This window comes from Vidua chalybeata, chromosome Z (assembly GCF_026979565.1).
Source record: "Vidua chalybeata isolate OUT-0048 chromosome Z, bVidCha1 merged haplotype, whole genome shotgun sequence".
NCBI classification, from domain to species: domain Eukaryota; kingdom Metazoa; phylum Chordata; class Aves; order Passeriformes; family Viduidae; genus Vidua; species Vidua chalybeata.
In genome coordinates, this window is record NC_071570.1 from 53,324,814 (window position 1) to 53,350,744 (window position 25,931).

At 43.4% G+C, this 25,931-nt stretch overlaps 1 protein-coding gene and 1 long non-coding RNA gene across 10 annotated transcripts in view; both read left to right on the plus strand.

Annotated features, from left to right (window-relative positions):
- Positions 1-4,488: 4,488 nt before the first annotated feature.
- LOC128781942 (uncharacterized) lies at positions 4,489-9,031 on the plus strand. 6 transcript variants are annotated; one of them, XR_008428576.1, is made up of 5 exons: positions 4,489-4,655; positions 4,981-5,157; positions 5,260-5,406; positions 5,592-5,727; positions 8,760-9,031. It is a non-coding gene; the product is annotated as an uncharacterized LOC128781942 (long non-coding RNA). The 6 variants fall into 6 exon arrangements; XR_008428577.1 differs by having other exon boundaries at positions 5,018-5,157; XR_008428571.1 differs by having other exon boundaries at positions 5,047-5,157.
- Positions 9,032-14,566: 5,535 nt separating this feature from the next.
- LOC128781802 (3'-5' RNA helicase YTHDC2-like) overlaps positions 14,567-25,931 on the plus strand; it is a 29,948-nt gene continuing 18,583 nt past the window's right edge. The window contains exons 1-7 of one of the 4 annotated variants that reach the window (XM_053931768.1): positions 14,567-14,796; positions 15,054-15,144; positions 16,629-16,825; positions 18,641-18,837; positions 19,478-19,644; positions 22,478-22,580; positions 23,825-23,981. In XM_053931768.1, the coding sequence (XP_053787743.1) occupies positions 14,586-14,796; positions 15,054-15,144; positions 16,629-16,825; positions 18,641-18,837; positions 19,478-19,644; positions 22,478-22,580; positions 23,825-23,981 (1,123 nt within the window). In that variant the 5' untranslated portion in view covers positions 14,567-14,585. The remainder of the gene's footprint in view (positions 14,797-15,053; positions 15,145-16,628; positions 16,826-18,640; positions 18,838-19,477; positions 19,645-22,477; positions 22,581-23,824; positions 23,982-25,931) is intronic. The other 3 variants (XM_053931767.1, XM_053931766.1, XM_053931765.1) reach the window with 3 other exon arrangements.

Genomic DNA, 25,931 nt, shown 5'->3' on the forward strand with positions numbered 1-25,931 from the left:
TATTAGTGTCAAGTCTAGATAAATCTGCATCTCAGCACAGATGAGGGTATCATCCATGTAATGGAGAATTATAGAATGCGGAAACTCATTCTTCACTGGGGACAGAATGTGGGCCATGTACAGCAGATTGATGGCGAGTTCTTCATGCCTTGTGGCAAAAGCCAGTAGTACCGCTTGAGTGTGGCTTGCCTGCTGGGGGAAAGCAAAGAGAGGGTGAATCTTGGGGTGTCTCGAGGATGGAGCAGGATATTGAAGAAGCAGTCTTTGATGTCGATGACAGCTAGCTTCCAGTGCCAGGGCCACATCAATGGTGAGGTCAGGCCAGGTTGCAGGGAACCCATGTTCTCAATGACTTTGTTGATTTTGTGAAGGTCGTGGAGGAGCCTCCACCTGTCTTTGCCTGGATTTTGAGGACAAAGACAGGGGAGTTCCAAGGGCTGGTGGTCTCTGTGATGTGGCCCTTGGCAAGCTGCTCCTCCATGAGGGCCTCTAGTGCGTGCAATTTTGTGATGGAAAGGGGCCACTGGTCAACCCACACTGGATGATGTTGTTTCCACCTGAGTTGAGGGAGGGTGTGCGCTCTACAGTGGCCCCAGTTAAAAATCCCTGGGTGAGACAGATAGAGAGGCTCCCCATTGGGACAATAGGTCCCTGTCCTATTGTGAGGTTGAGGGTGTAATAGGTGCCCTTACCACAAATGGATGGATGGTGGTCATTTTGCCCTCAGGACCTTCAACTATGATGTTTCTCTTGCTGTACATCGACACAGCCATGCTTCCAATCCCCAAGATCATCCCCACCAGCGGTTGTAATTCCCAGTTTGCTGACCACTGGGAGCGAGCAATGATGGTGACATCTGCTCCAGAGTCCAGCATCCCTGGGCGGTATACCTTTCCCCCCTTACAAAACAGCCCACACTCAATGATGGGTTTGCTGGTGCCCGCAATCTGCATCCACATGATGGTCGGGTTGAAGGGAACTCATTCTGTGTTGTCTTTTGGCAGGAGGAAAGCCTGCACAATTGGTGTCTCTTTTGAGAGACAAAAAGGAGGGTCAATACACCAAATCTGTACAAAAATCTCTTTTCCTGGGCTGACAGTCTGGACTTTGGGAATAATGTAAATTTGTTCAGGCCCATGATAGGTGTCTCTGATAATTAAAATGCTGGAAGGACTATCAGATGGTCCAAACTTCCTGGTAGGAATGTGGTGTATGCATTCATCAGTAAAGTCGATGGATAGGGAGGTTACCTGCTGGTGCCAGGCTCCCACCTGTATCGCTCTGTGTGTTGGATCTTGGCGATGTGTTTGGGGATACCCCATGGTGATGGTGTTGCTTGCAGTGCATTTCCCTACTCCTGATGGTCAGTGGTAGACCTCACAGGCGGGACAGTGGACCTCACAAATGGGACAGAGTGATAAGACATTTGATTTAGTGTCAGAGCATAGGGCCGTCCTGCACTCTGCTGGGAGTTTCCTGAATGTAGCTGGAACCTAGGCTGTCTTTGGGGCCACCGATGGTCTGGTTGATGGTCCTGGAGAGAGGGCTTTTCAAGGCAGTCTATAAAAAGAAGTCCAAGCTCCCCACAGCTGAAGCATCTGGAGTTTTCCCTGGATGATATAGCTGTGAAAGCTCCAGAGACTCCCTCTGCAATTCCTTTTGCCGCTGCTTGGGTGTGTTTTCTGGTGCATGCCTCAACCATCTAGTCAATGGTTGGTTCTGTGTCCATGGGGAGAGCTCTCAAAATCGACCTGCAAACTCATGATTTGTGTTGGCCATAGCCATTTTTACTAAAATTTCTTTCCAAGCCTTCAGGCTCTCAATCTGTTTTTTGAGTGTGGTCTTTAATCAGTCAATAAACTTTACAAAGGTTTTGGTCACCCCTTTTTTTACCCTTGGCAAAACTTTGGGTGGGAGCATTATCATCAGGTGTGAGGAACAGAGAGGTCTTTCCTGCTGTAGGAATGTCAGCTACAGCATCTTCAGGAAGGTCCTTTGCTTGGTCTAGGGGTTTTTGGAAGTCACCTTCTCTGGCAATCTGTTCCACCGATAAATTTTGCCTGTTGGCATCTTTGGCATATTTGTCAGACGATGATTTTAGATGTTTTTTTCCACTGCCTCTCCCTTAACATGTATTTGGCAGGGTAGAGAAGGCAGTTCATAATATTTTTGATGTCATGTGGAACTACAACGTGCATGGAGAAGATAGCTTCTAGTAGGTTTTTGAAAAAGTGGGATCCCTGACCATGCTCTTTTGCCACCTTGCAAAGTTCCTTTAACTCCCTGTAGGGGACTGGCTCCCAGGTACTGGTGGCAGTCGCCCTCCTGCTGCGTTTACAAATTATGGGGAAGGCCAGGATCTTTTTGGCCAGCTCCCAAGTAGTTTCCCTTTCTGTCTGGGCCCAGCAATGCTCAGACTCAGGAACTGAGGAGTTGCTGTTCCTCCTGAGGAGGATGCTTGATGATTGTGTGGGGCTTTTTTGGGCAATCGGAATCTGCCCACTAATTGGTGGCAGTGGAGGCCAATATTGCCTCCTTCCGGCCACTGTCATTACATCTTCTGGTCCCAGTGTTCTGGGAACTGGGAGTGGAGGGACCATTGAGGGAGGAGCTCAGAGCGGAAGGGGTAGGGATGGGGTCCGCTGTATTAATATAAGTGGCCCTGGGCGCTAGTCCGGGGAAAGATCCTTGGCTGACCGGTCTGCGGGGAGGAGACGATGGTACCCGGATAACTCCACCAAGAAAGACGAGAGGTCTCCTGGGCAGCTGTAATCCACAAGGCTTTATTGCGGGGAAGACGAAGGAACGGGTAGAGGAGACAGGGAAACAAGCTCTCGAGGAGGGAGCAGGTTCCAAGAGCCCCGAGGGAAGGCGGGACTGGGAATATAAGGACAAGGGAGTAGGAGTGGTCAGGGTACGAATCAACCAATGGGTAGCAGGCAAAGGGGAGGAGATAAGATGGGGTGATATACAACAAACCAATGGGGGTACAGAGGAGGAGTGGTTTTCCAACAGGGACCAATGGGGGTAACAGAAGAAACAAACTTTCTAGAACTGGGGAGTACGCTGAACTTTGATTGACAAGTAACTGAGGCAGGTAACAACAAGTGATTGATAAGTCCTTTTAAACTGACGTCGCCTCCCAGGGGAGTGCGGGGACCCCTCCCACAGTCCGCGATGGGGACCAATGCTAGTGTTAATTGTTCCTATGATGTTGGTTATTACTGCATGCTCATTGTTCTTATTGTTGATTGATCGTTCATTGCTAATGGAGCTTGAAGAATGGTCATCTATAGTAGGCATTACAACTCAGCAACATTGCATCTGCTTTGAACTTTGAAGGCACCACCACTCCAAAGACACTGGTCAGATCATTGCAGTGGCGCAGCAGGAGCTGCTGAAGCCACTTCCCAAGAGCATCCTCTAAGAGAAGAGGATAGCTCAGCACACACCAGACACTTGCAACACATGTTGTTACACAAGGGTCAATGAAGAAGCACAGGAGGGGTTCTTTGTATGGTATTCCAGTGGCCTTTATTATCAGCACACTGAAGGGGACCAGGGAAAAAGAGCAAAGAACAAAGAAGGGTCCAGGATTATAGATGGGACAAGGGAGGCAGAGTATCAGGTCTGAAAGCCAATGAGTAAAGAGAATAGGGGCAGTACAGAGGCGGGGTTATAGAGTAACAACCAACTGGGATTCAGGGGAGGAGCTGTGAGGAATGAGGACCAATAGGGAAGGCAGGAGTGGGGAACATTCTAGAACGGGGGAAGATGAAAGGGATGACAAGGGATAACTTGGGTTATTAACATATAACAGCAAGGAACTGTGGGAAAGCAACTCTTTGTGTCACCCTAACTTAAAGGGGTGCTTCTTCCCAAGGTGTCCCTGCCTCAGCATCCTCCTCTGTGTCTTGGGATGCAACAGATCATGACTGTGGTTCTGGGGTAAAGTGTGGCAGAGGCACCCACTATGCACACTCTTGGCATTGTCACCACTGTTGATGCCTCGGTGAGGTAAAGGTCTTCTGGGTTGTGCTTGTACTGTCCTTTTATTGTGAAAAAACGTGGTGACTTTGATGTGGTGTGTTTTGTTTCCCTCTCTCTTTGGGCTGTAGGATGAGAGGCCTGGGAGATTGCAGTCTGACCCACTGTGACAAACATGAGAACCCTAGAGGATGAAGACATAGGGGCTTGAGAAAGGATCAGACAGAAAATGGAGGTAAAGAGCATTGGTGGAGACATCTTCAAAGCAACACATGCCCATAGTTCTGCTGTATGAACACGATCTCTCCATCAATAAACATATGTTCATGGCAACCACCCACCCTGATACGGGCACTGCCAATTGGATGGCACATGCCATGGACCCCTGTGTGACCTACTGTGACACAGGCACTGCCAATTGGATGTCATGTGTCATGGGCCCCTTTGTGACCCACCACCATATGAGGACTTTGTGACCTTTTTCTGGCATCAAAGCATCCACCCACATAACCCTGGAATACACAAGAGAACAGGAAGAAACAGAGCGGGGCTGCACAGAGGCCCTGCATAGCCACCTCATGTCTTGCTGACCCCTGTCTTCTTTTCCAGGGTATCTCCCATCCCTGTGGCTGAAGCCCTCAAAACCCAAGCTCCAGCAGGATCAAACGGTAAGAACTCCCAGTGGAGAGAACCCCAGGCATGCCCAGATTGACCTCAGTGAAGGGGAGGGAAGAGGAGGAGGGGGAGAAGGGGGAGGAGGATGAGGATGATGACAAAAGCCCTGGGGCTGCTCCAGCACAGCAGCCTGAAGAAGTGGAGGGAGACCAGCTGCTGCAGGCGGGCTGAGCTGGGCCATCCCATGCACTGTGGACATCCCCAGGGAAGAAGGGGAAATGGGAATGGGGCTGATTCCTGCAGTAGCCCTGCTCCATCCAGTGGGCACCGTCAGCCCCAGGCTGCAGCCAGAGAGACAGGGATTGGTGTCCCCACAAGGTGTTGTCTGAGAGCTAGCCCTTGCTGGGGAGTGCAGGGCTCTCCAGCTCCAGCTGTGTTGTCCAGCCTCTCCTGCACTACCTCAGCTCTGACTGTGCTTGCGTTTTGCCAAATCCTGTTGAGAAACTGCCAGAAAAGAAGAAGCACACCCATTGCCACTTCCACAGAAATGCACAGGTACTTGCAGACTTCACTGCCTGTGCTGGACTTGCTGTTGCAGCTCAGCCAAGCACTGCTGCAGAGCACTGGATTTGACATCCGTCTTTTTCCTGCCTTAAGGTATTTTTGAACTTCCATACACCTACTGATCCTGAAGACAAGACCAGCATGGCCCCTGAGGACATGGCAAATGCTGAATCCTATAAAGCAGAGGACTGTGCCATGCTGCATATGATCATGGGAAGTGGCACCTCCAGACTGAAGAAAGTAAGCTGTCTATAGCAAGGACTTGGCCAACGAGCAAATATGTACATTCTCAAGCTGGGTCTGCTGGGCATCCAACAGACTTTTAGGCCAGCACAGTGTGCTAGAAAAGAAAGCACTACTTGGGGGTAAGCTGGGGAAATGGCTCTCTGCAGTGGCACTCCAATTCCCTCACATGTCTCCTCCAGGTGCTGACCATTGTGAGGGACATTTACCAATGGCTCTCATTCATCACAGACTAGATCAGACCCTGCAGGAGATGACCCTTGCACAGACACATGATGTGGTGGTGAGCCTCCTGTGGTGTGCCCCATCATGTGACAGGTATGAGGCTCACTGGCCTGGAGGGCTCAAGATTCATCAGCCTGAGAGCCCATCAACATGTAGACACTGCCCCATGTGTGGTGGCAGAAAGAGGAAAATTTTCAGGCCCCTCCGATGCCATTGTTTCCCAGTCATGGCATGTCGGCCCAAGACCCTGCTGCCATGCTCCTTCCCTGTCCTTCAAAGCACCATTACTTGGCTGTCTGCTACTCACAGTAGCAGTGTGGCTGGGTGCTGCTGGAGAGGGGCAGAGGGCAGGGGCAGAGCTGCTGACCAGCTGGGGACCCTGAAGCTGGCCAGGCCACGATATTGTGGCCAAAACCTCAATGACATAGAGTTCTGGGCCCGCAGAGTTGCTGTGACTGTGTGGAGGGCAATTATCTCCTCACACAGAACTGCGGAGGAGGTGCTGCCAGAGCTCCTCTGTGCACTGGAGGACTGGCCGCTGCACAGCACATCCACCTCCGATAAGAACAACTCAGATGTCTTTCCTTTGGCTGTGAGTTTCTGGACTAAACCCACGCACATCCTCAAGGGCTGACTCTCTGGCATGTCTCCATCCTTAGTCCCCTATCCACCACTGCATCCTGTGCCTCACATGGTGCTCTAGAAACCCGGGTTCATGACACGTGCACAGGCAGCCAGGGCAGATGCTGCTCTCCTTGCTCCCCTGGGAGCAGTGGGATGTCAGAAGGGATAGGTGTGAGTGCATGAAAGATCCTGGGCAGGGCTCTGCTCTGTCCACAAGAGGGGTGGTGTGAGCAGAGCAGACAGAGATTTAAGGGATACATGAGGTATTCATGGCAAGCACCTTACTTGGGCTTATCCTCTTACTTCCAGTTGCCTTCTGGGCATGGGAAGATCTGGGATTGGGCGGGGTGGGACAGAGTGGGGCTACCATGACAAGAGAGATTCCTGGGGTCCCCAAAGGTCTGGGCTCTGACCTTGTGACCTTGGTGAACGGTGCTGCATCCAGTCACCAGTGGCAAGTGGCCAATCACCAGTGCTGTCCCTCAGGGGTCTGTGCTGGGGCCAGTTCTGTTTAACATCTTCACTGATGATCTGGATGAGGGTATTGAGTAAATTTTTGGACGACACTAAACTGGGATCGTGTGTCGATCTGTTGGAAGGTAGGAGAGCTCTGCAGAGAGACCTGGAATGGTTGGATGGATGGGCAGAATCTTACAAGATGAAGTTTAATAAATCCAAGTGCTGAGTCCTTCCTGCATTTTGGCCACAATAACCCCCTGCAACATCATAGGCTAGGGACGGTGTGGCTGGACAGTGCCCAGGCAGAAAGGGACCTGGGCGTACTGGCTGACAGCCAGCTGAACATGAGCCAGCAGTGTGCCCTGGTGGCCAAGAAGACCAATGGCATCCTGGACTGTATCAGGAATAGTGTGACCAGCAAGAGCAGGGAGGTCATCCCTCCCCTGTACTTGGCACTGGTAGGCTGCACCTTGAGTGCTGTGTCCAGGTCTGGCCCCTCAGTTTGGGAAGGATGATGAGACACTTGAGTGTGTCCAGCAGAGAGCAACAAGGCTGGTGAGGGGCTTGGAATGCAAGTCCTGTGAGGAACGACTGAGGGAGCTGGCATTGTTTAGCCTGGAGAAAAGCAGCCTCAGAGGTGACCTTATCACTCTCTACAACTTCTGAAAGGTGGTTGTATTCAGGTGAGGGTCGGTCTCTTTCTCCAGGCAGCAACTGACAGAACCAGAGGACACAGTCTCAAGCTGTGTCAAGGGAAATATAGGTTGGATATTAGGAAAAAGTTTTTCACGGAAAGAGTGATCAAGTACTGGAATGGCCTGCTCGGGGAGGTTGGTAAAGTCACCATCCCTGGATGCGTTTTAAAAAAGACTGGATATGGCACTCTGTGCCATGGTTTAGTTGAGGTGTTAGGGCATGGGTTGGACTTGATGATCTTGAAGGTCTCTTCCAACCTAGTGATTTTGTGAATTCTGTGAATTGTCTCTGTTCCAGCCCATCAAGACATGACAAATAACTTTAGCCACTCCATCTTTAACCTCGTAACTCAAACCCAGCACTTTGTAAGAACTGCAGAGAGAAATCCTTACTCCAGACTCAGGCTGCTGCAAAACCAGCTCCGTGAGGCATGGAAGAGATGAGCTTCTCTCTTGAAAAATGGCTGGTCTTCTCTCTGGTACAATGTTGGGTTACAAAGCTGGAGGTCCCCACACTACTGATCCCAAAAACTCTTAGGGCTATCTGAATGGAAATATTCAGTGGCCTCTGGCCTCTCCCAACTCACAGGACAGCTTTCCTCTTAGATCACTTTTCTTCACCCCTTTTAAGGAAACTATTAAAATGCAAAATAAAAAAGGCACTAGTTAACAGTCTCTTTCCTTGGGTTCCTGCCAGTCAGAGCCCAATCTACAGCTGGCACTGCAGCTGCACACTGAGCTATCTGCATTGACTATATATCTTAACACTCTCACCCGTGTTTTTATTGAGCTTACCTGCTAATATACTAAGAGGAAAACAAAAACATTTCAATGCATTTAACCACTGCTCCTACATCCAGCATTATAACAAGTAACAAACTTAACAGTATGAAGGCTAACAAGAATGTCATAGGATGAAAATATTTATAGATACGAAACCACAAACAATCCTCAAACTTCAGTTACGATCAAGAGACTGATCCTTTTCTACATGTTAACATATTGAGTCAAGCATTCATCACCATCGAACAGGCCTTAACTGGGATGTAAGTTCACAGAGAGAATATTCTGAATTGGAAGGGACCTACAATGATCATTAAGGCCAACTATTGAGGCCAATACATGGTTCATACGAGGATTGAACATGTACATGACCTTGATATTATTAGCAAGCTGATTGATTGTATTTGATAAGGATAGTAGAACAGAACAGCATAGCCTTGGAGAAGTAAAAATAGGATGTAACTTAATCAAACAGAAGTCATGCAAGACACAAGCAGGATGCCAGCTAAGCTCTGCAAGGCTGACAAAGCAGGAGTTATAAACAATATTGCGTTTATTCAAAAGCAGGGGTCAAGGAGCAGCCACCTAAAAAGGACACCAGATGTTGAAGACTATGGAAGAAGGCCCCCAAAGAACATATAAGGACTTCCAATAAGGGATGTGACAATGTAAAATAAAGTAAAACACATACATCAAGTAAGTGGGGATCGCTAACAATTATGTAAATCAGTGTGTATGATAAAACCTCTGTTTCCCAAACACTCAGGGCAATTAATTAGAGGAAGTGTCCTCTGAGTGACCAGCATGCTTCAATAAAGAATGCCTGCTTTCTAACACTCAAAACTTGTGTAAGAAGTTTCTATCTGGAAAATTTTGGTATCATATTTGCTATAAAATGAGCACTGATTTCTTTAAGAAGACTTCTATTATTCTTCCTGAGTAAGACTTCTTTGTTGGAAAAAAAGGCTTCTGCCCAGCCTGACAGCTGGTCTACTACCACCACACAGCCACAGGTGGCATGCCTGCAGGGTATGCAATCCCTGAAAATGGAAATCAGTCCATGGTCACTCTCCTAACTGTGAGCTCAGTCTGCTACTTGAAAACTCATATCAAGTTGGGCAGCCATTTGTGATTCTCTTTTGTGCTGGCATAAATTCCTGGAGCTGGCCATATTTTTTGTACTTGGATAAATATTGCCTGTGTCCCTCCATAGATTTATCATGAAACTATCTAGCCAGAGTGACTAAATATTCTCTGTCAGAATTAGTATTCTGCTTTATGTAAAATGTGTATCACTTGCTCAAACTGGTGATGTTTTTCTCCATCATCAGGTACTACTATTAGATTTTTGGATTAAAGGTGTTAAGATGTGATATCTATGTGTTCATTGTTGCGTTAGAACTTTGGGTTCCTCCTGCTCCTGCCACTGAATTAATACAGGCTGGTGCTCTTGCTTCAACTGTATATAGTTGCAGTCTATCTTTCCTGAGGTCCTAATTTCTGCATTACCTCTCCACTAGCTATTCTCAAAGTTCTCAGTTGTTTCAGTCAACTCCCCTAACCTAGGAATCTGTGGATGTCAGATGCCACAGCTCTGAGAAAACCTCATGCCTACCTTTTGTGATCAGACATTGGAGCTTAATTATGGCCTCTCTTTGTTATCATTTATTTGCCCTTCCCCAAAATACAGCCTAAATACTTAAATTTCCTTTTGACACAGCTGAAACATGGATAGAGATGCACTCTGTTCCCTTTCTGCTAGGGCAACATAATCAAGTATTACAACCATTCTTTCTCATCACAATTTTCTTATGACAAGTTATTTTCATGAACTGTTTGTATAAGAGCTGATTCCAGTAATTTTGTATCTTAATTGCAGTGCAGTAAGTGCCAAAGTCTCTGCTGATTCAAGGGGCCTAACATACCTCCTAAAGGTAAAAATACTTTCTCATTCACAATTCTTTTTTTTTACAGCAGCTTTTCCTTTTGTTTTCCACCAAAGGGGCAATACAAAACACTAGGCAACAGAAACAGTTTCTTGCTAAGGCAGTACTCTTTGCATATTATCCTTCTGGAAGAAAATGAAACATAATTCCCCAAATTAATAGATATAATATTATTTTGAATACTAAAAAGATTTTCTGCTCCCGTAACTCCACCAGTAAACCAGGCCACTGAGAATGCCCTTTGTTTATGAATAGCAAATCTTACCAGACAACTGCAACAGTTCTCCATATTCTGGAGGAAGTCTTCAAATATTATTTGCATGTTTACCATTCTCATACTTAAAATAAATGTACATATAGAAAAATGTAAGTTTATAACTATTTTTTGGACATATATGCAGAATTACCACCATTACAAGCAAGTACTAGTCATACATATACAAAAAATAAAGCAGCACTTCAGCATAACTTCTGAATAACCTCCTTTTGGCACGGTGTGTCAAATTTACACCACAAAAATCAATTCAGATAGTCACAAACATGGTTTGATGCTGCCGTGTCCACCCAAAGTCTACTTTGGTCAGCCTGACCAGCGATGACACAGCTGGCGGCAACAGACACTCTCCTATATTCCTGTGGAATTTGGAGAGCCTCTCAGGGCGGAGTGCTCATGCTGTGAGCCCAGTTTGGAGGAGTGGCCGGCAATGACTGTGGAAGGAAAACAGGCTGACTCTCTTCTGGGGCAAAGTCCAAGGTTATTTGAACGCTCAGAGGAGCTGTGAATCTCAGGACCTCAGGAGAGCAACCAGACAAGAGCCCTGAGCGGCAAGGTGCAACAGTTTATAAATCAGAGAGGAGACAAGGGAGGGAATCACCCCACGACCAATAAGGGATTTTAGGGGAGTGGAAACTGGGGAGACAGACGGACACAATCCCCAGTGGAAAAGGCAGGGAGGAGGGATCCCTGGCCCTTGCCCAATCACTCAACACCCTTAGTGGAAGGTTCCAGATAGATGTGATGGGGAGCTGAGTGATGGACAAGGCACCAGGGAGGGGACAGGGGAATGATTCAGCAGTTTTCTGCTGATTGACTCCAGAGGAGGAGGCGAGAGACATATAAGGAATGGGACAGTTAAGGGTAAAATCATCGGGGAATATGGGGGTACAGGGGCAAACCATTACAGAAATATGATAAGAAAACACAATACACCAGTTTGAAGATGAGTGTACTTCTACATCAGATCTTTGTGGGTCCCCCTCTTTGAAGAGACTGTATGCACATAGCAGCAATCTAGACTTAACAACTCCTTCAGTGTGTGTGGTGTTTTCCAGAGATGTGGTCCATCTGTGCACCAGTTGCCTATTTGTTAGTTGCAAAATAAACTCTTGAAATGTGTTCAAGGAATCACCACACACTAAAACACTGCCACTTACACATGATACAGCACAGGTTTTTAATAATTTCCTACTTAATCTTTTAAAATACTTAAACAACTATCCTATCAATCTTTTCTTGCTATACCAAGTTTAGTTAATCCCTCAAATCATCCGTCAATGTTCACAGAGCAATGCTGGGATATGGGCAGTTCACCTTGGAGACATTCTGTGAATATGGGTCCAGTCTGACATGGACTTTCCCTTCCCCTGGATGGCCACAGGCTGTTGAGAACTCACTGGGCACTGTCAGAACTCTCCCTGGAGCTCCTGATGGCTTCTCTGGGATGAGTTACATCAGCACAGCTCCTGATGGCTTCTCTGGGATGGGTTACATCAGCACACTGGGTGCCTTGTGACACCCATTTGTGCTACTCTGGATTTGGTTATCTGAGTCCATCACTCCACTCCAGCTGGTGAAGAGCAGCAGAGATCACGAACCTGTTCTGAACAGCTGTTCACAAATCTGTTCTGAACAACTTTTGCCTGTTGTTTAGGACTGACTGATCTTGTTCAACAGCTGACCCCAAACCTCAACCCTTGCAGGCCTTTTGAGGAACCCCAGCCCCTGTGTGCCTTACTAGGGACTCCAAACTCCCTGGATGATTTCTGAGTTATGAGGACCCTGGGGGGCTTCTCCTAAGTTAAGGAGACACAAGAAGCTTCCCTCAAAGCTGTTAAAACCCCATTGGCTCCTTCCCCTGTTCCTATGTCTGTTCCTATGTCCCTGAACCACTCCCTCCCTATTCCCTGATTGACCCTCATCTTTGTACTGCCCTGAGACCAGGTTCATCTCCAGACCCCTCCGGAGAGGGAGGGAGAGCTGAGACATATGTGTGCTGGGGGAACTCTGAACATCTCACCGGGTGGTTGAATCAAACATCTGTGGATTTTATGCAAAGGCTCTTTCTGCTTCTTTACCATAGACTTTACTTGTAGCAGTTTAGGCTGCTACAGAACCCCAGCCCCTGTGTGCCTTACTAGGGACTCCAAACCCCCTGCATGATTTACAGGGGACTATAGCCCCCACATGCCTTAGGAGAGACCTCAATCTCCCCTGCACACCTAACAGGTGACCTCAGTCCCCTGTGCAACTTGGGAGAGACCCTAAAAACCCCTTTAAGTGTGCCTTTTGCTGATCAGGCTGTGCACCTGTCACAATCCGCTTAGAGAAGTAGGGTGTCGTGATGGTTCATTAACCGATCCCAGAAGTGCAAAAAGGCAAACAGCAGGGGACTATAAGTTTAATCACAACAAATGCACCTTTATTTTGGTACCAACAGCAAATGTAATAGAGGGGACAGAAAAAGAAATAAAGAATAGAGAGAAAAGAGGGGCTAGGGGATTATAGCTACCACCATCTGAGATGAGGTCCTCAGTTATCCAGCCACATGGATTCGTCGTTGTCTGTGGGGGTTAACCGAAGTCTTGGTTAACATAGGGGTCTTTTATAGTCATCTGCCAAGTAGGGGGAACAGGTACAGAAAGTCCATGTTCTGAAACAGGGCAAGTCAATTTCAGCAGTGAGAGGGACCCATTGTTTTCTTGGTCCAGTGAACATACTTGCAGGCAACAATTGGCAAACATCCTGCTTCAGTCAGGCCAGCCCTCCTGTGTTAGGATTATAGAGGTCTCAGTCCTTGGGAGGGAGCTTCAATCTCCGTCCATCACGGTGGTTGTGAGACAGATGAGGGATCTTCCGTGGGAGATCACCAAAGTTACTCCAGAAAGGTCATTTGGCCAAGAGGTGGAAAAATTCGTGGATTGAGCAGGTATTGTGAAGCAGGTGTAAGCATGTAGAACAAGCCACTCCTTGCCAGGTCCTTGCCAGGCCCTGCTTGAAGCAGTGGTCCGTGGCAGTACAGCAAACACACCTGCAAACAATCACTTGGCAAGCATCCACCTCAACGAGGCCATAACTCTTAATTGGGGTCTTTAGGATCTTAGTCTCTGCCATTGCGACAATCGTGATGCAAAAATGAGGGGAACTTCAGACCGTCTCTTACAGCACCCTCACCTTAGTACTCAACGCACTAACCTAATTTCACCAACTATGTACATAATGCTGCAGGAAGGAAAAGTCTGAAATAATTAGAGAAATTTATTAAAAATAGTTTGAGATCCTTGTAGTTTATGTTGAATATACTTGGGGAATTTTAGCATTCATCCTTTGTATCCTCCCTGCTTCAAGGATCTCTGGTGAACTCACACAGTTCCCCAAGAACTCCATGGCAGTCGGATGTTTGAAGAAGGGAGGCTGTAAAGGTGGTGCCTAGGGTCCCATTTTGATTGCTAAACTGTTAAGAAACCTTCCCTATTGGACCATATCACGACCCATTTGGCTGGGGATGTGACATTCACTGTAAATTCTTTGTTCCCTTGAACAAAGACACCAGGCCACATGTCAGGGACTTTTATCCTTTTACCATACAGTCACCTAAAATCCAGCAACCAGCCCTTCCAGCAATTCTGTATCATTGCAGAAGTGTTGGCTAGCAAGCTCTCAATTTTTACAACTAACACCTGGCAGTCCTCACCACAGACTTTGGTACGGAGCAAGGGGTAGAATATGTTAGCCATACTTTGCCAAGACTTAAGAAGAAAGGAGAGAAATAAAGACAGAAAAGAGAGAAAGAGAAGGAAAATCTTGATGACTCCGTAAAACATTCAAAACAACAAGGCTGAGGACTGCAATATTACCACCTACACTGAACGTCATTCAATGAAATCGCATGATACCTGACAGGTATCAGCGCTGCTCTTCAGTCACGGCCGACTGTGAGACTATTGCGCAACACCGATTCGACGACACAGTATGTAAGGCTCTGTCGGGGACAAAACCACCCCAGGCCCTTATTCCGTGTGCGGGGCGGCTCCGCCCCCCGCAGCGGCCGCGCCGGTGCGATCTCCGCCCACAGCCTCCCGGCGCTGGGCATACGTCACGGCGCCGCGCCCGCCCGGCCCTGCTGCTCGGGGACAGCGTCGGGGGCAGCGCCTGTCGTCTCCGCGTATGGCAGAGCCCCCGCTCTATGCCGGAGCCATGTCGCGGCCCAGAAGCGTCCCGCCGCGGCAGCACGGCGCGGGCACAGCGGGCTCGGACGCTCCCGCCGCGCCGGGCCGCGGCCGAGGCGGCAAAGGTCTGAGGGATATCCGCGTGGACGAGGAAGTGGAGATCGCGGTGAACCTCGCTCTGGAGCGGTTCCGCTATGGCGAGGACACGGGTGCGTGGGGGAACCGCGCGGAGCGGGGCGGGCGGGCAGCCGAGCCCGCGGGCTCTCCCGGGCAGGAGCATCTCGGGCGGCCGCGCTGCCTCGGGGTGCACGGGTGCTGGGGGACAGCGCTGCCACCAGTCCCGCTGTGCAAGGGAAGCGTGGTGGGTTTGGGGACTGACAAACTCGTGGCGCCGAGGTCATACGTCAGGGATACTGCCTGTTGAGTTTTTGTGCTCGGGGTTTTATTTTTTAAATTCTCTTTCCAGAAATGGAATTTCCGTCTTCTTTCACTAGAACCGAAAGAGCGTTTGTTCACCGGCTCTGTCATTCTCTTGGACTGATATCAAAGAGTAAAGGGTAAGCTTGACTTTTATTTTTATGTATTATTTTCTCTTTTTTTGGTGCAAATTTATGGGATTTTGTTATCAGTGTTAAAACTATCTGTATTTTTAACTTATCCTGCAGTGTTGTGGGGAATGGTACTAGAGAAGAAACTTTAAAAAGTATATATAAATGTCTCTGCGCTTTGCTTGATGTCTGAGTAAAAAAATGCATGGCATACTAGTTTGTAATGCAGTTTTGAGGACTTCATGTGCATAAGAAAGATTTCTCACGAAGATCCTTCCTGGGTTTTTTTTTTCCCTGCACTGAAGTGTTTTCAAAGGTTTTGCATAGAATCTCCTGTGTTGACAAGTAAAGTGCAACTTAGAATAGCGTGTTTCAAAATAGTGCTTCTGTTGGGAAGCATAGTAATGGGTTCAAGCGTTGCTGGCAGGCAGAGGGAGGTCATCATTCTTGTCTACTCAGCACCCATTAGGCTACACCAAGAGCGTTGTGTCTGTCCAGGGCTGGGATCACCAGGAGGACAGAGAACTAGACTGGTGAGAGTTTAGTGAAGGACCAGCAACCTGGTGAAGGGGATGGAGCATCTCCTCTATGCAGAAAGGGCCAAAGTGCTGGGACTTTTCAGCCTCCAGAAGACAAGGGTCGGGGGGGGGGGGCGGGTCTCAACAGTGTGTGTAAGTACTTGAAATGAGATATAAAGAGGACAGAGTCGTTTTTACCAGGGGCTGCTGGAGATGGCTGTGCCTCTCCTCACAGAGGCTACCCTCACCAGCACCTGCATACCTGCAACCAGTCTTCCACCCTTGCCAGGGACAGGTCACTGGGCTCTTTGTGTGACCTTCTGTTCTTACCCTGAGAAGTTGTTTTGAAAGTGGTGATCTGTCAGTTGTAGCCTAAGCACATGTTAGTTCAGTTTCAAGTACATTTACAATATTTGTTTGCATTTTGGTGTCAAGAGTTCAGTCTGAGAAGTAGATCAGTGTTATGGTTAAGTGTTTTGGCTCCATTTCTACATAATAAATCTTTGATAATGAACATCCTGAGATCTGATAAATTTTACTGGATTTTGTTAAGGTTTGGAATGCCACTAGCAGGGAGCTTTTTTGTCTATTCGGATCATTTGTTGATTTTTAACTTCTGTATCTTTCAAGTTAGTCTAAAAGTCAATGTGATGTCATAACTCTCAGTATTGATTGATAAAATGATTGGTAGAGCTGACTGTATTTTGGGAGACAAATACAGTGATAACTGGGGCATATTAGTCTGATGCCTGCACTGTCTGTTCTGCAGTACCTCACATGAATAGAAGCTGCTTTTGATGATGACTATTGTGAACGTTGCATTATGCTACTTAGGACATTATTTGGAGGATTCTCGTTATGACATTATGTTTGAAAATAAGCTGAAAGTCACATTGAAGGAATTATTGTCAAAGATCGTTACATGGAGGTAACTAGTTTGCTTATTCCTGAAATGCCTTTTTTCCTTTCTCCCAGAAAAGGAGCAAATCGATACCTAACTGTAAGAAAAAAAGATGGATCAGAACTAAAGCGTGCAGTAATGACTTGTGCCTTAACTCCTGGTACAAAACATGCTGTTTGTACTTTAATTCGAAATTTTCCTGTCACAAATAAAGAACGAACAGAACTTCTGCCAAAGACAGAACAAGGAAATGCATATGCTGTTGAATCTGGTATGTTCAGTATGTCTTGTCATATGGACTTGTCAATCAACACTACTTGAAAAAACAACCCATAACCCAAACCCCAAACCCAAAACAAACCCCTCTGTTTTCTATCTCTTCTTTTGTCCTAACTGACACTCTTCTTTCTAAACAAACCTAATGATTTGCTTGACTTGTAATTGTTAATACAGGGTCTTTTAAAACCTGTGTCATAAGACTGTAGTAAGTACTATACTTACTACAATAAGATGCTCAGGCAGTCATGTCACTCACATTTCAATGTCTCCTGTCTCCCCTATATCAAGTTAGTTTTGATTCTTTGAGACAATTTCAACTAGATTTTTTTTTAAATACAGTTGTGATTAATCAAATCTGTTGTGATACAGACTTGATCCCTGCAAATTCCATGGGGTAAGATTAAAGAGACAAGTGTTACCATCACCCTGTGTAAGAATACCCTTAAGAGAAAATGAAATTGTCTGTTGTGCCTGTAGGAATTCATGTCCTTAATAAAATAAGGAGTTAATGTTTTGTTTTGTCATCTAAAATAGATTTGGTCTGTAAGAGCTATGAAGTAAACTTGGGCTATTATGTAAACTCCTAGATTTCTAGAGTATATAAAGTCCTTTGGAAGACAAACTTTTGATATAAGATGGGTTTTTTAAATAACGCTTTTAGCATGGTTGTTGCTTTAAAGTTGTATTTGTAAAAGATATGTTGTGTTTCTGTGTACAAAGCTGGGTGTAGTGAACAGAGAACATAGCAATATGCTTTCTTTAAGTGGGTATTTCTGATTCATTGTGTTAATTAAGTGCTTCCTTTGCTAGTTTTCTTTCTCAGTTCTTTCATTTGTTTAATAAGATTGTTTAATGAACAGAGGGAAACTATAATAAATGTACCAAAAAGCAATTTCTTAGGGACGTAGGGTATAAATTAATGAATAGTGTAAAATTTACTTTTTACATCTCCAGAATGGTCTTTGGCTCTTTTAATCTGTTAGTCTGTGTTTGTATTGGTAAAACAGTGTTTGGAATTTAATGCATGAATCTGTTAATTGCATTAAATAATGACATTATGCCTATATAATTGCATTAAAATTGCATTGAGAGTGAGCTTTTCATTTTTCTAGAAAATAATTATTTAAGGAATTACAGAGTAGCATTTAACATACTGATGTTGAAGTAGCCTCCTCAGAAGAATGCAGGTTTTTTAGCTACTTGCACATTGCTTTCTGATAGATCACACTGCTGTGTGGCTCTAAGGCTCTCAATATATCATGTTTCAATTAGTACCTGCTAAGACAGGTCTTATGGACTAGGCTGTTAGGTTATGTAAGACTGACTGAAAGGCAATCTTGAAAGACAAGGATATGAAAGAAGGCATGTGAATCACAGTAAAGTTGTCTTTTTGTTGGAAAACACAATTGGCACTTTGGAATAACTTAAATGTTTTACTCTGTGGTGGGTTTTTGTAGGCAAACTCTGGAGATGGGAATGTATAAACAGATGCAAAGGCCAAGGCTTTTTTTCTCTGATTTAGTTTCTATTTCTCTTTAAGCTTTTCATGCCTTTTTTTAGCTTGAGCAATGTACTGTGATAATGCAGTTGTGTTTAAAATTTCTATGAAAGTAAAAAATCCTTGGAACTATATTTATTTCAAGCACCATAACACAATGTGTTACCATGAAAATAATTTTTGAATTTGTCATGAGCTTCTCACTTTATCAGCAGGGGTGCTAATAAAATCAGAAGTGTTCATTTTAAGTACATTTTTAACCAGTGTTTTAGTGAGCTTCCTTTATAATTTATTGACTTCTGTTCACAGAAAACAAAGAAGTGAAGACAAGTGGACGACTTAGTGACGGTATCTCCCAGGTTCCTGTGAAAAGAGGGGAATCAGAGCTTGATTTCTTCAGGCAATCACTACCAGTTTTTGAAAAACAGGAAGAAATTGTTAAAATAATAAAGGACCATAAAGTTGTTTTGATTGTTGGAGAGACTGGATCAGGAAAAACTACTCAAGTACGTTTTAGTGAAATAAAAAACATAACAGTATTTACACCAAACTGATGCCAAATCTGCAATATTTCTGTAATAAAGATTTTTTTTATCCTAGTTTTAAGGCTTTTGTTTTCCCATGTGATTCAGGTCCTAGTGTTCCAGTTAACTTTCTTACTTTTACAATACTAAGCCAGCAGATACATATTTAAAACATAAAATATTCTGCACAATTATCTGATGGATAGTTTGTCTATAAAATAATCATAGAATATTGAAGGAAAAGTAGCTACAGTTTTGTATACCCTTTTCCTTCTAAAGCTAGTTTCTAGTATCCAGAGTATTATTGGGTTACAGTGAAAGATAATTTACAGGGTTTTTTACATAGATTTCCCTGAAGCAGGAGAGAGAAGCTTCAACTTTTGGTTGGTTGGTTGCATTTTGTTGTTGTTTTTGTTGTGTTTTGTTTGAAAAAGATGAATATTAATAGATGAAATTGATTTTTGTGGCCTTTTCTGCCACTTCAGATACATTTGCAATGATAATCCTATTGTGAGTAATTTTACGATGTGTGTGATACTGAGGTGTAGTTAAATTGTTTCATTGTGATAAAAAAGTTACAAGTCCATCAAACTAAGTATAAATTTAAACCACTTCTTCACAGATCCCCCAGTTTATTCTTGATGACTGTCACAGAAATGGAACTCCCTGCCGTATATTTTGCACCCAGCCAAGACGTTTGGCAGCAGTTGCTGTGGCTGAAAGAGTGGCAGCAGAAAGAAGAGAAAAGATTGGCCAGACGGTTGGTTATCAGATCCGATTAGAAAGCAGGTACTGATGACATTTCTTAAAGTCAGTTGATCTGGTATTGGTGTTTTGTGTTGGTTATTTAAACTGCAGTGTATTTGGGATGCAGCCCAGTAAAATATCACTGTGTAAAGCATAAGTAGGATGTGTTATTTTGGGTAATGAATGTTTAAGAGTTGAAAAGGATGGTTTTTCTTCTGTATTATGCAGAAGAAAAGAAGTGTCCTTCTCCCCTTTCTTGCAGTGAGTTGTTCTATAGAACTAAACTGCAGGAGCTTTCTCTTGATTTCTTCTAGGGAGTATATGTGTGGATATCCTTGTCCTCTCTAATTTTAACACTGATAAATCCAAAAGTTCTGCAAGTTTTGAAAATTGCTAGGAAGACCAGCATGCTGTGACAAAAGCTATGTGGAGGGAGTTTATAGGGCACAGAAAAGGGAAAACAACAAAATTGGAAAGTGAACAATGATGAGCATTAACAATCTACTTTGGGTTAAATTTACTCTGTTTCATTTTTTATGTTTAAAGCAAAAGCAGAAATTCTAGATGACTTGAGGAATTTGCTCCTAAAACAGAGCAGGGATGGATAAAATTCTGTAGATTGTGTGTGGTTTCTAAAATCTTTGAATTGTGTAAATAGTGGGATTTTCAGGAATGGGGAGCAGCTGGGATACAAGTGAGAGGAAGATGGCAAAATACATAGCTGGTTATGTTGCTTATATGGATGACGATAATACATTTCTAATGAAAATGAATGCACTTGAACAGCAAAGCCGAGTTAAAGAATTTTGTTATGCATACCGAAGGTCACAAGGCTAGAAGAAGAGCATTAGAAGATTAGAGGAGCAAGTAAACATGAGTTTCAAGTAAAGTGGATGCTCGTTCTGTAGAAGAATTATGCTGAATGAAGAAAAATAAAGTATAGGTCAGATGGAAGAATTACTGGAAACAGTGCAGAAGAACCAAAGAGTTCATGTGAGAAGGAAACAGTGCCATTTCTCCCTTTTGCTCTGTCTTGACAAAAAATGTTGGATGGAAGTGTTTGCAGTATACGGAAATTTATTTTTTTTATGTTTTACTGTCTATTAGACAGTAGGGGTGATTTCTAGAAGGCTGATGAGAAAGAGAGAAGAGATTAAAAAAGTAAAGCACTTCCATCTGGTATGTGTTCCATGAATTTAATGTGTAGGAGTATTTTTGAAGTGAAAAGAGAATTCCAAACTTGAAATAGAGACATATGTATGTGTGTTCCTTTGTTTAGTACTCTACAGTTTTTTGTGGAAGTTTTCAGTACTTAAAGTGTCAATGTTGGAGGAAGTAATTGCTGTTTTTACTTGCACAACTAGCACTGCCACAGGCAGTAAGTACTTTTAAAGAATTTTAGATTCTTGAAAAAATCGAAGCATTTGGAAAGGCTCAGTTTATTTATTTGAGATTCAGTCAGGTATAGTGTATTTGGTTTGTATGGCAAAATTTTGGTAGTGAGGGGGGTGTTTTTTGTGAGAAGAAGCTTCCCATGTGTCTGATAAAGCCTCTGGCAGTTGGCTGTAAGAGAGACCCACCTCTAGCCAAGCCCATCAGGAAAAAGAGTGAGTGTGAGTCTGGAGCAGCATATTTGAGAAGAAAATCTGTACAGCAGTACAAAGAGAGGACTGCGAATATTTGAGAGGAATAGTTCTGCAGATGGCGAGGTCAGTGCCAAAGGAGTGGCAGGAGGTGCTCCAGGTGCCAGAGCAGAGATTCCCCCTGCAGCCCGTGGTGAAGACTATGGTGAAGGGGGATGTTTCCCTGCTGCCCATGGAGGTCCACAGTGGAGCAGTCCACCTGCAGCCTGTGGAGGACCCCAATACCAGAGCAGGTGGCTGCCCAAAGGAGGTTGTGACCCTGTGAGAAGCCTGTGCTGGGCTAGGCTCCTGACAGGACATGTGGCCCCACAGAGAGTGGAGTTTTCACTGGAGCAGTTTTGCTGGTGGGACTTGTGAACCCATGAGGGTTCCATGCTGGAGCAGTCTGTTCCTAAGGACTGCACCACATAGGAGGGACCTACACTGGAGCAATTTGTGAAGAGTGTGAGAAATCCCCCCCGTGAGGAGGAAGAAGCAGCAGAGACAAGATGTGGTGAATTGACCACAGCCTCCATTTCATGTCCCCGTGTGCACTAAGGGGTAGGAATTGGAGAAAAATGGAAGTTAAGCCTGGGAAGAAGGGCAGGGTGAGGGGAGGTGTTTTAACATTTGATTCTATTTCTCATTATCCTACTTGGATTTAATTGGTAATTCGCTAAACCAAGTTGCGCAAATCAAGTTGTTTTGCCCATGATGGTAACTGGTGAGTGATATCTCCCTGTCCTTACCTTGACCCTTGGGCCTTTTGTTGAATTCCTTCTCCCCTGTCTGGCTGAGGAGGAGAGGGATAGAGCAGCCTGGGTGGGTGCCTGGCATTCAGCCAAGGTCAACCTACCACATGTAGACAAAGACTATATCTGAGGGTATTTGCAAGAATTGTAACCTGTTTTTTCAAGACAGTCCACACTGAATTTTCCAGTAAATTAATACAATATGGTGAGGTTCTTAAGATTCTGTGTCACTTGCTTGTTAATTTAGAAAAAAATTAATCTCTCCTTGTTAATTAATCGCTTCTCTGAAGTTTTTGAGCATTAGCAGTAAGAATCCTTAGGAACTCTTAGGGAACAGGCATAGTTTATAAACAAATAGTATGTGTGAGCTCTTTGGTGACAGAACTGTGATTCCACTTCTGGTGAGGAGCCGCTCAATCTTTAATTTTCAGTAAATAGTGGGAAGCTAGCAGCATTTAAGTGGTGAAAAAAGCTGAAGCATCTTTGTTTGCTGTTCACTAGGATTTCTCCAAAGACACTGGTAACTTTTTGCACTAATGGCATACTGCTTCGCACACTGATGGCAGGAGATAGCATCCTCTCCACTGTGACACATGTTATTGTGGTAAGGATCTTGTATTTGGATGGATATGCTTCTTCCACTTAAGAAACAATACATATGCTCCATCTCACACTGAGATATGTATTATTTCTTAAGTGGAAGATGAGACCCTAGTTTTCTGTATTAATTTGATGGACATTTAAGGTGTTTTTGTTGAGTTATAATCTGAATTAACTTTAAAAAGTTAGTGATTTTTTAATTGAAATATGCATATTTTTCTAGAGCTTGTTGTTTTATTTTTTTTTCTTGTAAAAGCATCTTATATTAGGTTTTTGTCAACGGTTAATTTTGGAATTGTGATGTGATTGTGGAGGGCAGAGGTCAAAATTTTTATGAATTTCCTCTGTCAGCAGAAGAGCCTTAGGAAGGCTTACATGCATATGGTTCAATGCAAGTGTGCCAGAATTTCTGTCATCATGTACTTGATTTTGCAGTACCAAGTTTGCAGTTCCTTTGTTTACCCAATGTTTTCAACATAAAATGTAGTCTAATTTCTAGCAAATTATTTGTGTTCATGTATGATTATGTGAACTTCCTATTGTGGAATTTGATAAGTCAGTGAAACCAGAAAGTTTACTGCAAGTTCTCCACTGCTGATAAAGAAAAACGTGGTAATTTTAGGTGCATGTCTAATTACTAAGGAGGAAAAAAGCAGAAGAATGGTTTGTGCATTCTTGACTTCAGCCTGGAAATCTTGTTCTTGATTCATACATTCAGAGTATAAAACTAAACAGAAGATAGGCAAAGACGATTAATCAGACATGTGCCTTAATGTTAAGCTTTGCTCATGATTTAATGAATCTAAGAAATATATCATTTTTTTCTTATTATGTGGTATCATACAGTTTTTTTAATTCTTACCAGTTGTGAAAGGTAATTTTATTGAAATAAATTTTGCCGGATTTGCAGTTTGTGGCTTTATCTTGAAAATGAAATTCAAGTGCAAGAATTAGAGAAGTTTCAGATGCACATTTTGATCTCTGAAATTAAGGTCTGTGGTGGGTTATGCATTACAGTGCAGTCTGCTCTGATACCATTATAAAACTTCTTAAAGTATTTTTTTAACTTTTGGATAGTTTAAAAAAAATCCTTCTTAAGCTAAACTTAAACATTTTAATACCTTTGCAATGCACCACCAAATTGCATGTTTTAGTTAAAAAAAAAATCATGTTTGTGAAAATATATAATCTTGGATCTGTGATGTTTACATGTTCTTTTGTTTTGTTGTTTTTTTTCCATTCCTACAGGATGAAGTACATGAGAGAGATAGGTTCAGTGACTTCTTGCTAATAAAACTGAGAGATGTGTTGCAAAGCCAAGCTAATTTAAAACTAATTATTTCTAGTGCTGCTCTAGATGCAGATCTCTTTATTAGGTATTTTGGATGTTGCCCAGTAATACACAGTAAGTACTTAAGTAAACTTAAATCTCAGTTTACCTGCCCTGAGTCTCACAGATCTTAACTGAACTGTACCAAACCATTCTGAGTAAAGGCATGTGATAAATACACTTACAGTTACCAGCAGTAGTCGTTCCTTGTTTACTTATGTTTGTTATTTCTTAACTATTTGCATCTACCTCAGAAGGAATTGTTTTTATCAATGGATATTCTGTAAATGCAGGGATGTCATGGCCCCCTCCATGTTCAAGTCAAGGAGGAAAAGGTTCTTAAAATGCTGGTCTGCATAGCAATACAGACCCTAGGGTTTACAAGAGTGTGATATCTATTAGTATATTCCAGTAGATTCTAGTTCTGGCTTTAGAGATTGCTACTAGTTAGAGGATAAAACTCAGATAACTGTCTATTCATTTCAGAAGTGCAGTCCTAGGCAAATTGGGGTTTATGTTTTAATCATATTATTCTTCAGTTCGTTTAGAATTTTCTACACAAGTCATTAGTTAATTTTAGGGGATATTAATGAGAAAGAGTTATTTTTTCTCATTTACACATAAAAGTGTTAATTTCTGGTTTTCGGTTTTAAATTGTTGCCTAGGAGAATAAGGCTTACAGCTTGTTTAATATTTGGCAATATTTTTCTGGAGGAGAAAAACCTCGTTGTAATTTTTGTGTGGCTTTCCAGTTTATTTTTTTTGCAGCTTCTCATCCTTTTAGATCAATAGATTTATTTTGGAAATTCCGGCTATTGTCTCTTTCTTCAGTTTACTACAGGGGTTATACTGTTACTGCATACTGGACTTCACAAGTGAAAAGATGCTTTTTCCAATTTTGCTAATTTAAGAATTAAAAATTAATATAATGAAAAAGGTTTGATTCTCCAGCAGTATAGCTGACACAATCACAGAATCACAGAATAATGAGGTTGGAAGAGACCTCTAAGATCATCAAGTCCAACCTATGCCTTAACACCTTAACTAGACTATAGCACCAAGTGCCATGTCCAGTCTTTTTTTAAACACATCCAGAGATGGTGATTCTACCACCTCCCTGGGAAGACAATTCCTATACTTTATTATTCTTTCGGTGAAAAATTTCTTCCTAATATCCAACCTGTACCTTCCCTGATGTAGCTTGAGACAGAAGCCAACATTTTTTAGTTGTGGGTTTCTTTTGAAAACAGAGCTTGTGATTAGTTTTAGAAGCTTCTAAAAATATGTGAACTGTAACTTGTTCTTTCTGAAGGAAAGATAGTCTTAGGTGATCTGAACTTAGCTGTTTTAAGTGCTAAGTAGTGCTAAGGAACCAAAAATGGATAAAAATTCTTCCTATGTAGAAACATAATTTAATATCCAAAAATAAGGTCTAGAAAACAGTGATGTTAGAAGAGAAATCAGGGTAAGTTCTTAGGAAAGAAAGACTGTGGGAAGTAGTCAGTAAAGAAAGCCAAAATTGGCTGCACTAATTGAGGATATTTAGAGAAGTCCATCTTCTCATGAAAGGACGTAGTTGAATACAGACATGCCAGTCTGCTCATGGGATCTTATGATAAAACTTTCTTTAATTGCTCTTATATTGAGTAATTCAGGTGGCTTATGCAGTGAATTCTTTTTTGTACACCTAAACAAAAGTGACTATTTTCGTCTTCTCATTTGGTAAAATTGCAGTAAATAACTGTCAATCTTATATCTCTTGCTATTAACACTTAATAGAATTGAAGAGGTTAATGAAAAACAAGGTATGCACCTGGCATTTTCTTTTTGAAATTTTTTTTGTGGCTTAAAGAAGATAAACTCAAGTGAAGATACTCTTACAAGACTTTCCAAGGAATATAGTAATTCATAAAATCAGGCCCTAATCATGTTTAATTCACTTTCTTGTCTATAAATAAACTATTTTTAAGAACATCAGTTCTTAAAGCAAAGCTTGGGAATATCTAGTCTTTCATGAATTATTTC